The following is a 14,949-nucleotide window of genomic DNA, read 5'->3' as shown; positions in this document are numbered from 1 at the left end:
CCAAATCAAGTATTCCAGTTGTCTACTTCAGATCAAAATGATTCAGTTAATTTACTTGATATCTTGGGCATGTCTCTTATTAATTGCTGGTAGAATGGTTCATAGGAATCTCTCTCCACAAATAACATTTTACCATTTTAAGTATTTCCAAATGGGATATTGTAGTAGAAGAAGATGTAACAAGAGAAAAATCTTTAAGAAGTGCAAAACTCCAAACTAAAACTAATCTTAAAGACACATATTAGGCCTAAAGAAAGTCCTTTGAAGGGCATTTCAGTATCACAAAACTGCTGATGCTGTCAGCACTTTCTACTACACAGCAACATCCTCACAGAACACTGATTCTGGTTAAAACTGATGATACATTTTTTTACGCTGCAGTTCACTCCTAATCACTGTTGGTACACACATGAGGACAAGTACTTTGTCTCCGGAAAATTCTATTTATCTTGTTAACTCTCCCCAGGCAAAATATATCTCCCAACATTGTCACCCCATAATCATTTTCTAAGCAATCAGCAGTGAGATAAATAATGAGGGAATTGACTTGTTACAGAAAATAAATCTTTATAGTCAGTATTTAAGGATTGTTTCCTGCACAAAAATTGGAATCTTATTATCTTCTTGAGGAATACAGAAACAGCACTTTTACCTCCTAGAAAATCAAGACAGAATTGCTTATGAATTCCTGTACATTTCTAATATTCTTTTTCTTATTTTAGACACAAGGTAAAACCAAATCCCTCTTAATTTATAATGACAGCATCATTAGTTCAACTTAAAAAAAAAAAGAAAAGCTTTTTTTCCAGGCCATTCAGAGGTATTTCCAAACCCTTGTTATGGACACTTTCTTTTCTCTTATAAAGCTATTATTCTACTATAAACTTGTCATATGGATAAAAACAGTTTTTAAGACCTAAACAAACAAAAGTGGTGCAGCTGGGCCCAGGAAATATTTTACCCTTTTACATTTGCTCTTCAAAGATATCAAGCATTAGCGATTTTTTTCCTTTTTTTTTTCCTAAAAATATTATTACTCTTTACATACCATATGCTGAAGAATTTTTCTCTTCCAGTTTTCCTTTTCTTTCCATTCTCACTGCACCTGCAAATCGAAGAAGAATATATGACATAAGCACCATGTCTGGCTGATGACCCACTTTCTTGTAAAAGTCATTAGACCGTAAGAAGTCCTAATGGTCCGTAACATAGAAGAAACATACAAACAATAAAATTATCTTTAGTGTCACTTCATGATTATTTTTATCGTCTAAAGCACTGGAAACAAAAAGTATTGTAGTTTACCAACTTCTGAATGCTTGTCCTTCTCAATCACGTTCTTTAATATTTTCTCCTTCAGACTCTCAGAACATTTCTCCTTTAGGGGCACAGAGCACAGTATCTCTGTCCCTTCAGAGCTCACTGATGTGGATGACCTCTTTTTTCTACTATTCCCTTTGGATAACTTTAGACTATTGGTTAAAGGCATTTCCAGATGCAAGGCATGTACATGGGACGAGGGTGCTGAAAACAAGAAGACACATTTACTAGGCATTCATTCCATAAGGATTGCAGCCAGATCCCTGAAACGTCAAATATTGGTAATAATATCATCACACTCAACATAGAATTCCTGCGTATGAATGCCTAGGTCTTAGTCTTACATACAAGACAATACATGCCACAGAAAGCTGCTTGCTTTGGGGATCTGTACTCACTTTTAATCTACTTGTACTGTTCAAAGTGTATTTGGCTGCTACCTTTAAGCCTTTTTGTTTCCTTTTTGTTTCATTGTAATAGAAACCCATATCAACACTGAGGGTTAAAGGTGCTGACATGGTCAATATTGTTACAATTAACATTCAATTTTGTGAACAGAGGAACTAAGCTCTGCTAACAAAGTTTCTAGTGCCACCTATAAAATTTACACTTCTGCTTATTGCATTTTTAATTGATTTCAATAATACTTAAACCACTGTCTTTCATGTGTATATTTAATTCACATTTGAATTACAGACAAAAATCATGTGATAATTTGTCAGAATTCAGCATCATATACTGACAATTTTTATCTGCACTATTCAGTAAAAGCTTATTTATATTTTCCAACTGTTATCTGATGCAAATTAAGAAATAACATGGCAAAACGAAGCTCAAATTATCATTTCCACTGCTGATCTTTATAATCAAATAGGAAAATGGGATTTTCAAATAAACTAGAATGGAAGTTTCTTCTAAAGAACATCGAGGTTATTCAAAACTCTGTATTACTGTGTTCACTGATATTGTAAGAGCCTTAAGCTTCATTTAAATGCAATTAGCAAAGACTATCTTCATCAGACCACGGAGGACATTTCAGGGCCATGCTGAGAACACACTGTAGGAAAACGCAGTTCTGGAACGTTCTAAGGGGTTCAGGTTTTTCGGTGCCAGTTGCAAACACCGGGAGGCACCAGCCACCTTCACTGTCTCTCAACAGAGAAGCCCAACAAAAAACACTGGTGGGTTAAAGCGCTGAACAGCAACAACAAAAAAGAAGTCGTGAAAAATACCTGCTAGCGGTCAAGATATTAAACAAGGAAAAAATACAAAGCTGATCTTTGTATTTCAAGTGGATTTAGTTTGCTGGGATACTCAGCATCACCACAAAACACCATCCAAATGATTCCCTTCTTGGGTTTCCTAATTAATGTTTGTCCCTGTTACAGGACTGAATTGCTTTGCCATCTGTGGAGTGATGAGTATATTTTAGCACCTCAGTAAAAGGAAAAGAAGTGACGCTTGTCCACATCATCATGCTATCAACGTCTTGTCTCATTTCTAAAAAGAGCACAAAAGGATCACCCAAATGCACATAATTTGGTTAGGTCACTGCCATTCTGATGAAAAGATGTGAGACTATTCCATCCAAACAATCTCAAGAGGAATTTATTCTCAATATTAGATGAATTACTATTTCAACTTCATTATTCAGAAGAAATCCTGACCTCAGACGTGCTCTGATCCCGACAGCCACAACACAAACTTCAGCATCTCAGTAATTTTCAACAGAAGAACATCTGACAAAGTAATCAGCTACTAACTGAATAACTGTTGGAGAGCACATCGATGATGGGTAGAAATCTGCTACAGTCACATCAATATTCATCTCAATGACAGAGCTCTCCAGACCGCCTTTCTACAGCAACCAAAAAAATTACTATTATGCCTGTGTACACTGCAATGTTATCCTTGGCTTTTAATTTTACTAATCAGAAATCATTCTAAATTGAGAATCCTAAATTCTCAAATCCTAAATACAGAGTTAAGGCTTGCAAAGTCTAATTTTCAACTGTGCAATCACTATGCCTTACAAGTAACCACAAAATCAGACAAAGTAGACAATCACAGTCTAAAGGGCAAGTAAATACAGTAAGGAAAAAAAATATTAGTTTATAAAAAATGTCCTTTATGGAAATATTACCATGTATTTTTTAACTGTTGCTTTTAATTGTGATTTTATTCCTGTTGAGGAGTCTCATCAGCCACCTCCCACACAGTGAAGCGTGGGAGCTCTGCATTAACACTGCGCAGAGAGAAAGATGCTCAGAGATCAGACTCGATCACGCGCTCGCTATGTCATTGTTCTAAGATCAATTTGATCACCAGAAAACTGATTTCTGATTAAAACAAATGCAAACTGAGGCAATTTTCAGTCTGCTTGATGACAGGTGGCCAGTGTCAGCCCTGTGGCCTGGCGCGGTGGCTCAGAACAGGAGGATGCTCCGACACAAGCTGTTGGTGCAGCAAATTAAAATAAATTGTATTATGTGTGGCAACTTATTTTGCTGCATGATATTCTATTCTATGCCTTTTGATGCTTCAGCTTTCCTACTAATGGAAATACCAGCATTTGTATTAATATACAATTTAAATCATAATATGACCAGCATAATTCATGGTGCTATCATAATTAATTTTATGGTTTGAATTCCCAGTGCAGGGAGTGAATTCTACACCTAAATGCACTTTAAATATATATGACAGATTAATACCAGGTTCTGCACACAATGACCTCTTAGGAAAGACGAGGACACGAGAGGTTCTTGGTGCCGTCAACTAAGTACCCCAAGAACCAGCTGTGAACTTCAGGGCAGAGACAAGCAGGGCAGACATTGAAATTAGGGAGTAAACCTGACTGTCAAGAGATGTTTGGAGTAAAACAAACACCTCCAAAGTAACAAAAGCTTTAGTTCACGAGAGTCTAGGTACCTCTTCAAAGCAGGGTAACCAATAATGCTGGCAGGAGTTTATTAAAAAGCAGCCGATCTAAATTTCTGAAAATTTGGTACATCAACCATTTCTTATTCCCACTGCACTAAACTTATCAATAAAATGATGTCCAAGTATATTATGTTTTTTCTTGCAGCATAGATGCAAATTTTGCCCATAACCTAATGTTACTCTACTAGCAAAACCATCTAGACTGAGCTGGAACAGGAAATAATAGCTAATAATAATATTGTTATATTACTACTATAAATATTACATTAATATTGTTATATTAGTAAAAGTAACAATATTTTCTTTCAATTTTAAAACCCAGTTGCTTGCTGATATTTGCTCAATACATAACTGTTAAACTAACAAAATGGTGTAGAGTTATAGAAACCAAGAAAAATTGCCACGAGTTTAAAGAAAATTACAACTACAGAAAGATCTGAACTCCATGTAGTCCAAACTGCACAACTACAGTGTTGTGCATGTATTCAGACTGACCGTGAATTTAAAGGCTAAGTGAGAAAAAGGCCAGTTATCTACATTTTAAGAAGTCTGACAATGGAAAGCAAGGATTCTTAGGTATGTGTGTACAATACCCAGTGATCACAAGCTTAGGCAAAGCAGAACCTCTGTGCAAATAATTAACTCCTGTACAACCCATGGACTGAAGAAGTTGACCACAGGGCTCTTGTGTTGCGTTTATGGAACAAGTTGTTCATTTTGAAATGTGTCAATACTATGAGTTGCCATTTACGCTTCTGCACTTCAGTGCACCTCACCCCTCCCCTCTGCAACACACCAAATCAGTGCCTTTTGAATAAGCCATTAAAATGCACCATTTATCAACAATATCAAATTCTTTTTTCAGTTGACTCAACCGAGAGCTTCTATCAGAAGTGTAGACTTCCAAAGCCACAAACTGCATCTCTGGGTCTAAAACACTACAGCTCTTTTGCAGAAGCAATAGGCCATTTCAGGCTAAATACTTTTGTTATCTCCATGACTTCTGAAACTACTTAGTTATCTACTTCAAGGATGATGAAGACAGCTTGCCATTGTTTGAACAGGTTCATTAGAAAAGGAATCATAGTGAAAAAGAGTGAATTCTACACATGTTCCTGAAGCATGCAAGAATTTGGTGTAATTATGTGTGCTTAAGTAATATGACTTGAGAACCTGTGCTATTTCAAAAGTAAAAAGATGCCTTCTGGGCAGAGAACTATTTAATGGTGTAAAGTAACTCCAGAGGTTTCAAATCCAAAATTAAAAGCTACGTTTTTCTTTTTCTTCTCCTAAGAATGAGACAAACAAGTTTCACAAGTTAGAAGCCTGAGATGAACCCAAAAGACACATGAACTTCAGTTAAAGTCCTAGAGATACTATTGACAGAGGCAGCTGACTCCAAAGCTTTCCAGGAAATCTCCGAATTAAAGATATCAAACTGCTTAGATTAGTCTTTCAGCCCGCAAAGCTTATAGTGCCCAAGTGGATGCTGGGCTGCTAATTTCAGAAAACTTCTAACATTTGGAGAAAAAGTCAGTATAAAAACTCGATATAGAGTTCTACTGATTGCATGGAGGAAAACTATAATACATGAAAATTAGGAACAAAACAAAGTGGCAAAAAGATGGCAAAAACCCAGAAGACAAACCCTGACAAATATATAATTCTTATAACTCTCAGGATTACATAGCTCCAAAAAAAACTCCACTAAAGTGTATCCTCCAGCATGGAATGCAGGTGCTTCCATCTTCCCCTTCTGAACTCAAGTATTAATAGTAATTCCAGAATGGTCTTTGCTGGCACTAAGTGTGTGGACATGTCAAATATTTTTGAGTCATAAATAAAGGTGGCTCTAAAGGAAACATTATTTCTTTAATTAGACTCAGCTGTGGCCAAGACCAAGCTCAATATATGACCAAGTTTACTCATGGACGCTGAGTTTAGAACCAGCTCAGTCTGAGTCCAAACCAGTCCCATGACAGAAGTCAGCAAGAAAATAAACACTTATCAGCATCACCAACTACACATTAAATGATCCAGAAAACATATCAGAAAAGCCAGAAGTTAAATTACTAGTAACTGAAATGAGCTCTAATAAACAAGAAACAGATGGTAGCTGGAAGCTGTTGGGCTTCTTTTATGGTCTTGTTCTATGTGTGTGCAAATACACAGGTCCCAAAAGCACTTCTCTAAGGGGCAGAAGAGGTAAAAGGACTTTTAGAGACGTAATTTTCCCAGGAATCTGTGATGTGACTGATAAGCAACATCTCATTAGCAAACCAAGACTGTCACCAGGTTTCACTTGAGAAATTAAGCAATACTTTTAAAAAGTGGCAGCTGATTATAAACTCCCATGGCCATTATTTTGACAAATTAGATTAAGAGATTAATAATTTCTTTTAAAGGATAATTAGTCATCTATTTTAATCTACGCAATATTGATCCAAGAATCCTACCCAGCTTTCGCTACATCAGGTTCAATAGCTACACTGCAATTCCACAAAACGATTACCTTACGCTTTCGGGGGGAAAGTGTGGGCAGACATCCAAGAAGAGGCCGTATATACTGCACAAAATGCTTCACTGACCTACTGAACACTGCAGCTGCACTATCAGAATGCAAAATTATTTCCCCCCTCCGCCTCAAACAAGACTAATTTATAGTTTGAATGCCATAATTAGATGCTTTAAGGTCACGCTGTCCTCCCTTACTATTGGTCACATTCACTGAAATCTTCCCCAGCAGTGTACATTAATTTGATGTTTTTTCCTCGGTAGCCAATTAAAAATGGTATGATACTCATGCACATAAGAGACTTATTTATGAAAAAAAGCATATGGACACCTAACATATCCTGGAAGAAAACAACCCACTTTTAGGGTCTGCAAATTACTATGTAAATCCTTCCTCAAATCTCTTAATTGCCTCTACCCGAGTGATTCACTTAAACCACAGTAGCCACTGTCACCCAGTGAGAGGCAGCACAGAGTTCCAGTATTGGGTTCTGTGCTAATTCTGGGAGCATAAACCAAGTCTATATAAGTTTTAGAGAATTTTTCAAGAGTATTTTCAAGTAACATTGTGTAGCAAGCAAATGACAACATCTCCAATGGAAAAAGAAGCAAAGGTAGAGGAATGTTGACTGCCTCTGAAAATGCCACCAAGTTTTAGAGCTAAAGCCACAATATAAGTGAGTACATGTAGGTTTAGTACATATTAGTATGTTAGTAAACAACTTCACAAATTATATTTACAGATTCTAACTATTGTTAGAAGTTTTGAAAGAAATATTGATTTTTATATCCCAAACTCTCAGATCTTCCTTAAAGTGTGTTCGGGGAAAGTGTTAATGCAGATCGAAGCCAGTGGAAGACGAAGAATATGCAGATGGATGGACCTCAGGAAGAGTGCAGGTTTGTGGTTGTACAGAAAGAGAAAACAAGTATCCCCTCTTTCTGTGTAAGTAAATACATACAAAATTGAACCCTACAACTATAAGCCTAACTGGTTGTATACTAAATCTCTTTACCTGACGCTGTTGTAGCTACTCTTCCATCAATTACTGCTTTGGAAGAAAGATATGTAATCATCTGAATATCTTCCTTGTCTTTACTGGTATATTCGTTACGGAAAGTGGATTCTGTGGATAATGGTGCTGTAACTTCCGAACTACAGCTTAAATCGAGAGGGAGACACGGTCCGTGCTTCTCAAGTGACATATGAGCAACAGCAGGTACTACATGAAAGAAAAAATGCAACATTAAAACAGATACAAAGGTCCAACAAACAACAGTTTGGATTGCAGCGTTACATAACATAGGAACAGCTTGAGCAACAGCAAGTCAAAACATCCCGTTAGGTGAAAACCGTGAAAGGTCTAATTTTTATGAATCAATTTCTCTTGGGCAGTTCTTTATTAGATTAGGATACGTTACCCTCCAATTTTGATGACTGTTGGTTTTGACCACTGATGGAGAACACTTTTCCATCAGTAACTGAAGAGGGAGAAGAAACTTTTTCTACAGAATCATCAGGCAAGGAGCAAGTGGCTAAACGCTGTGATCTTCTTCTCCGTTGGCTATGTTTGTAGGATCTAGGGGAATTCACTGGCTGTGATGGACCTAAAAAGAGATCTTTCAATGTTCATGAAGCAGAGAGAGATACCATCATCTTACCGCAGTATTTGAGATCTAAAGAGGGGGAGTGCCTTAAATAGCTCTTATTTGCAAAGCTGGTAATTACAGCAGAACTGGTAAAAGTAATTAAAAACTGTCACTACCAGAAGCAAAAGGGTTATGCTCAAGATATGATTCTGCTTATTATACATTATCGGGGCACCTACTTTCCCACTGCTAAAGGCTGTTGTTTTAGGCAAACAGCGCGCTTTCAATAAGCAACCCCCCCCATATAACCCATGAGACTAGGCTACTTATAATGGAAGGGGGCAATAGGATTTAACAGGAAACAGAACAAATGATCACAGTTAAAAGATCAAAAAAAGTCACAGATAGTGGTAACATAAAACTTAAAAATAATTGAAAGCAGTAGTTAATTTTATAATCCACTTCCTGTCTTCTGTTAACCTGATATCAATATTCCAACTGTATTTCAAATGCACGGCAGAGTAAGAAGGCTCAAGAACCTCATACTTTAAAAAAAGGAGGGAGGGAAATTGATATAGGTTAATATAGGCCTGATTCATTAAAAACAAAAAACCCATGCTCCCCTACACCTCTCAAATTGTACCTGGTTTCACAAACTTTTGACTTTGAAAAATATTTAAGTCATTGTTACACTGTAAATCACTGTTGTCTCCTTTTTTAGAGTCAAAGATGTACAGATTTACAAGTAAAGATAGAGCAAAATTTCCACTGAAGGTGGTAAAGACTCAAAGGCAAAGATTGAGAGACAGCACGAACACGATCTAAATCAATTTTTAAATTAGCTCATTTTTAAATATTGCTACAGAGAAGTCTGACTTAATCCAAAATACAAACATGTTAAAGGAAAACTACTTACCATTATTTTAAGGGTGGGGTGGGAAAGCATATTACAATATAGATGACTGCTAATATTTTGTGGGGACGAGATACAATTTATACCCATGTGTCCTGAATAAAAATTGCTGAATTTGCACCCCTTCCTCTCCCATTCATTTAAAGTTATCTGAGAGAAAAGACTAAAAGAAACTTATCTCCTAAGAGAAAATCTCAGATCAAGGCTAAGGTGAACACACGATGAAGGCAGAGTCTTCCGTCCTCAATCACTAGTCTAAAACTGTAGCTTTCCTCTTATTGGAGCCCACATTTATTGTAAATTTTGGCCTCATCCTCTAATGTTCTTCAGGCAACAAAGAGCCTGATTCTAAGCAACACTAAAAACCTAAAAAATCTCAAAAAAATATAGAAATATAGAAAATATAGAAATATTTTAATATTCCCAAAAAAAATAGCATCTTCAAGGATGTAGCATAACTCTTTCCTTGTGCTTCTAATAACCAACATTCTTGTTCTTTGCAAGTCAGTTACACATGGTAAGAAGCTGGACACCTATAGTGTTTTTCTGAAACAAAGAACTCATTTTTTTTTCGTCTCTCCCCACCATAAATCTTGAACCCATCTTCTATTTCACATCCTATTTGGAGGAAAGGTGAAGATATGCCCCAGCCAACAGGTACAGCACATCGGGCTGTGGAAGGTGGAATTTCTCAGAGAAGGAACACCCCAGGCATACGGCTTTTCTTTTTAATGAATCAGGCCCCTTCAGAAGAGAGGTTTGATTTGTTTCCTGTATCACTGTTAATACTCATGTGGAGATTTAAGCTGGAGGGAAAGCCGACCACTAAAAGCCACAACTCTACATATATAAATGTATTATTTCTGGTAGAGTAATTCATATACCTTTTTAATGTGACTTGACTTTTAAAATACTAAGCTACCCCTATTTCTCCCGCTTGGACTTTTTAGTTAAAGCAGATTCATTTTTAAAAGCAACAGCCATTTACAACCCCCAAAAATCTCTGTATATCGCTTATAAGTAATTACGGTATTTTTCTTAAAATGTCTGTGCTCACTAGTTTTATTTATCACAGAAGAAGGAAGCTGAGAGACCAGCGTCAAATCCTCGACTTGTATTAATTCTGGGGAAAGTGGTGATTTAGGGGCTTTTATACACCCAGAAGAATCTCCAGATTCTTGTTTGCATTTCTTGCTGCGAGCCTTTCCTGAAGACAAAGTTGAGGATAACAGTGCAGGTTTCTGAATGGTGGCAGAACTGCTAATATCAGCTTCATTTTTTTTCTGACTTTGTGGTTTAGGTGAAATCTCCTGAATAAATAATAAAAAATTGATACTTTTATTTCAGTTTCTTCGCTGTAGTTCTTGTATTCTATTTTGATCTTTTTAAAAGCAACTTTAGTATTCAAAACATTTTAAAGCAACATTTTCAGTACAAATGAAAGCATCATATGAATTTCTTTTTTTTAAAGGAGCACTACCAATTATTTTCAGTATTCAGAACACCCTTATTTCTTATTATTTGAAATACCTGCAAAAAGCCTGAAAGCAAAACATTTTTGGTGAATTTTTAAAATGGGAATAGAGGAAAGTCTTTATAGTTTCCATCTCCAGGGCTGTGGGTGCTGTCTCAAAGTGTCATTTGTCACAAGCCAGAACAGATATGCTGATTTACAGTCAGAAAATATCTCTAAGTTGGAAGGGACCCATAAGGACCAGATTCCAACTCCTGGCTCCTCATGGACTACAAATATGACTAAGAGCATCAACTAGACGCTCCTTGAACTCTTGCCAGGCTTTTGCACTGTTATGTGCAAGAAATCCTCATTCAGGATTGTGGTTTTAAAAAAGGTTGCCAAAATTAAAAAGTTCCTCAGAAAAAATTAACATGAATTTCATTTTTAGAGAAGAACCTGAAAAAAAATTGATAATGCTCCTCTAAGGAATTGTCTGAAAACAATTAAAAGTTTCCAAATACTGAACACACTCTCACACAACCCTTTTTAGTGCTGGGAGTCTGGATTTCACATTATATGTTTGTGCAAACACATGAAGAAATCACAACTTCTAGCACCACAGGGCTAAATAGCTTGCTAATTGTTGGGGAAAAATGAGCAGATAGAGTTAAAACAGTTTTTGAAGACAAAAATAATTAAAAATAAAAAAAAATCAAGATATAATGCAGCTTTCCAATTTCATCTATTTTCATCCTTCTTAACACACATCCTGAAGTATGATTTTTAGACAATTAGCATGCATTGACAGACATTAGCATTTTAGATTTGAAACTGGAAGGAATTCCTTCCCACTTCACTGAATCAACTGTGCATGTGCTTGCCCAATAATGGCAAATGACAATATCTGAACACGGTTTCTTAAACCTGTCCCCTTTCTTGTCCCGTTTGTATAACACACAATAATAGCATCTAATAAAGCCATAACTAAGAAAGTAGAAAGAGATTTCTAGAATGTGTGCACCACTTTATCCAAATTAAAAACGTCACATCTCTGATGATTTGAGGGTGTTGTGTTATAAATTACAATTTTCTTTTCCATTGGAACTTTCCACGTTCCAATGGAAAAAAAAAAGGGGGGGGCAAACAAACAACAAAAAAGTGCACATTCTATGTTTGTAAAGGGCACCCCTGAATGGTACATGAATAGTTTGCTGGAAGTACCATGTAACGAGCCGGTGCAAAACATCCCATTCAGCAGACATCAGTTCTACCTTGAATAACTCAATTACACATGTACTGAGTGCAGTTTATTCATTGCAATAAAATATTCCATCAACTGTCGAGTATACCTATGCTGGTTATGAGAGGCATTACCAGAAATTAATTAGAGTCGTAACTTGTAAATAAACAATTTTATTGTTCATCTTCACAGATGTGAAAGACATTACTACAGCATCCATTACTTTCAAATTACAAAGTAATTTAAACAAGATTAAAAAAATTAAATTAATATTTTGATAAGGTGCTTAACCTCTTAACAGGACAAATTAACATTAAAAACCTTAATGAATTAATGTTATTCATCTAATCAGGTCTTGGTCAAAAGGAAATATAAACACAACATACCCTAATACAGTTAAATAAACTATTTTCTCTGCAACTAATAGTCTGAGGTGTTGGGTTTAAGACAGCTGTAAACTAAAAATATATAAATATAAATAAAATAAACTTCCATCAACAAAGTCAGTTTTCGGCTATTGGCCTGAATACTTCTACTATGTTTTGTACTACATTATTAAAAAAACCTACAAGATATTTCACCCATTCAATTTTATAGCACTAGCAGACAAAACCTCTAAGGAATGTCAGCTTTGCTATCGGAAAAAAAAGTTGGGAAGGTTTATAACTCGGCCATTTTAATTCGGGCAGAAACTCGGGGAAAAAAGCTTGAAGCTCAAAAATTTTCCTCCCCACAGTTAATCAATTAAATGTTTGTGAGGTTTCTGATTTCAGTTGGAAGCGAGGGAACAGGACAATTTGATGCCTCTTTAAAGGAGCTTAACTAGTATTTCCAAAAATGAGGTTTTTCAGACCATTAGCATGTAAACAATGACAGAGACATCTTTTTTTAATAGCTAATCAAGAAAACAGAAACAGCCGAGTTACTGATTCCAAGAAGTAACAAAAAGGTTTTAGTAAATATGCACCGTAGTTTATACTGTTGCATACACAGTCTATGTAAACCACAAAGTCCCATTCGCCCGAATGGGATCCTGCATGATAAGATTTACATTGTAATGATTCTTCCAAAAACAACATGCTGTAAGCCATTTCACAGTTTTTTGCACATTGAAAATATCACACCGTCACCGTAGCAATGAAATCATGGCATCTTTCATATGCAAAAATTTGAGAAATGGAATGTCATGTCAATACATTGTAAACCTTTATGCAAAATATCGGTCAATGCATTGACACCGTAGGGGCTCAGGTCGCCGTTACAGTGACAGCATTAGAAACAGAAAATCACGCTCCATTGACAAGACTCGCATCCAATGCGGCGTCAATGGAAAAACCACAGCAATGCAATTATATATCAGCTCTAAAGAACCAGTACAACCAAAATATCAAATCAAGTTTGGGGTAGGGACTGTTCATAGAGTATGCCGGGGCTTAAGAACAGAAGTGCTCTTTTAAGAATTGCGGGCAGCAAGGTTGTCTTATTCAAAATGCTGCTGTTGAAGAAGAATGAAAATGAATACAAAAAAGCTGTATTAAAAGTACATTAAGGCTCTGATTTAAATCACTGGAAAACAAAGATGTCCTGAATCAAGACTACTGTTCATCCTTAGCTTGCTTAATCGTGGCTCAGGCATTCAGCCCTTTAAGTAAGCAAGATAATGCACAATTCGGAGACAAGCAATGCCTGGACACAAGGAACAAGCCAAAGATAAAATGGCAGCTTTCAGGTCCTGCAAATATGCAGGTTTAAAAATCAGATCCTTAACATTATTTAAAAGTTTCTTTTTTGTATTTATTAAAATACATGCCCTTGCAAAATGTATGGCTCATTGAGCAGTTCAGAAAACACATACAAGCCTACAACACCAAATTCTTACAATATAAAAGAAACTTCTTTTAAAAGAAATTCTACTTGACGTCAAAAACCATTTTTCAAACACCAATTAAATTTGTGTAAGGGCCTTTTCCTAATCCAGTCATGGTCTCAGCTATAAAACTGGACCTTGGGATACTGGTCTCCTCACATTTGTTGCACGGAGACTTCATCTTTCTTTGTTTTCTGTTAGTTTTCTAACACAAAAGCTCATTACTGAAATTTGAGTCAACACTGTGTTTAAAGACAATTAAATTCCATATTTCTGGCTCTGCCAGAAACGTAAACGTAAAATCAATTTTCAGTTCCCTATTATATCTGAAGGGGTAAATTCTAAAGGTTGTAGGTACTACATCTCCATGGCACACTCCAGTAGGAACCTTGCAAAAGAATCAAACTCTACCATTTCATACCTGCTCCAGGACTGGAGCTGTTTCTTTGTTGCCTTCCTTTTTTTCAGCACCATCCGCAACAACAGCTTTGGATGCCAATAAACCTTCGGAGAAAAATTGCAGATATTTTTTAGTTAGAAGCAGCTTGAAACAAGAATTTGTGGAAAACAAAGCAAAACAGTGAAACAAGTATGAACTGCTTATATCTACAATAAATCAAAATACAGCGTGGTCAGCAGGACAAGGGAAGTGATCCTTCCCCTGTACTCTGCATTGGTGAGGCCACACCTGGAGTATTGTGTTCAGTTCTGGGCCCCTCAGTTCAGGAAAGACATTGAAGTGCTGGGACGGGTCCAGAGAAGAGCAACACGACTGGTGAAGGGACTTGAACACAAGACCTATGGGGAGAGGCTGAGGGAGCTGGGGTTGTTTAGTCTGGAGAAGAGGAGGCTTAGAGCTGAGCTCATCACTCTCTAGAACTACCTGAAGGGAAGTTATAGCCAGGTGGGGATTGGTCTCTTCTCCCAGGCAGTCAGCAATAGGACAAGGGGGCATGGGCTTCAACTCTGCCAGGGGAAATTTAGGCTGGATACTAGAAAGAAATTCTTTCCAGAGAGCAATCAGGCATTGGAATGGCTGCCCAGGGAGGTGCTGGACTCACCATCCCTGGAGGTTTTTAAACTGAGATTGGACACGGCACTTAGTG

The 14,949-nt window shown here is 36.7% G+C and overlaps 1 protein-coding gene across 13 annotated transcripts in view; it reads right to left on the bottom strand.

The window, feature by feature from the left end:
• PHF20L1 (PHD finger protein 20 like 1) overlaps positions 1–14,949 on the bottom strand; it is a 54,974-nt gene that overhangs the window by 18,257 nt on the left and 21,768 nt on the right. For 7 of the 13 annotated variants that reach the window (XM_065054439.1, XM_065054438.1, XM_065054440.1 and 4 more), the window contains 6 exons: positions 14,265–14,347; positions 10,338–10,590; positions 8,200–8,385; positions 7,794–8,000; positions 1,306–1,524; positions 1,049–1,105 (listed from right to left, as the gene is read on the bottom strand). In XM_065054439.1, the coding sequence (XP_064910511.1) occupies positions 1,049–1,105; positions 1,306–1,524; positions 7,794–8,000; positions 8,200–8,385; positions 10,338–10,590; positions 14,265–14,347 (1,005 nt within the window). Of the gene's footprint in view, positions 1–1,048; positions 1,106–1,305; positions 1,525–7,793; positions 8,001–8,199; positions 8,386–10,337; positions 10,591–14,258; positions 14,348–14,949 lie in introns of those variants that run through there. The other 6 variants (XM_065054442.1, XM_065054445.1, XM_065054449.1 and 3 more) reach the window with 2 other exon arrangements.

Source organism: Columba livia, chromosome 2, assembly GCF_036013475.1.
Source record: "Columba livia isolate bColLiv1 breed racing homer chromosome 2, bColLiv1.pat.W.v2, whole genome shotgun sequence".
Lineage (NCBI taxonomy): Eukaryota > Metazoa > Chordata > Aves > Columbiformes > Columbidae > Columba > Columba livia.
The sequence above is the reverse complement of the archived record's forward strand: the minus strand, read 5'-3'. Positions and strand labels throughout refer to the sequence as shown.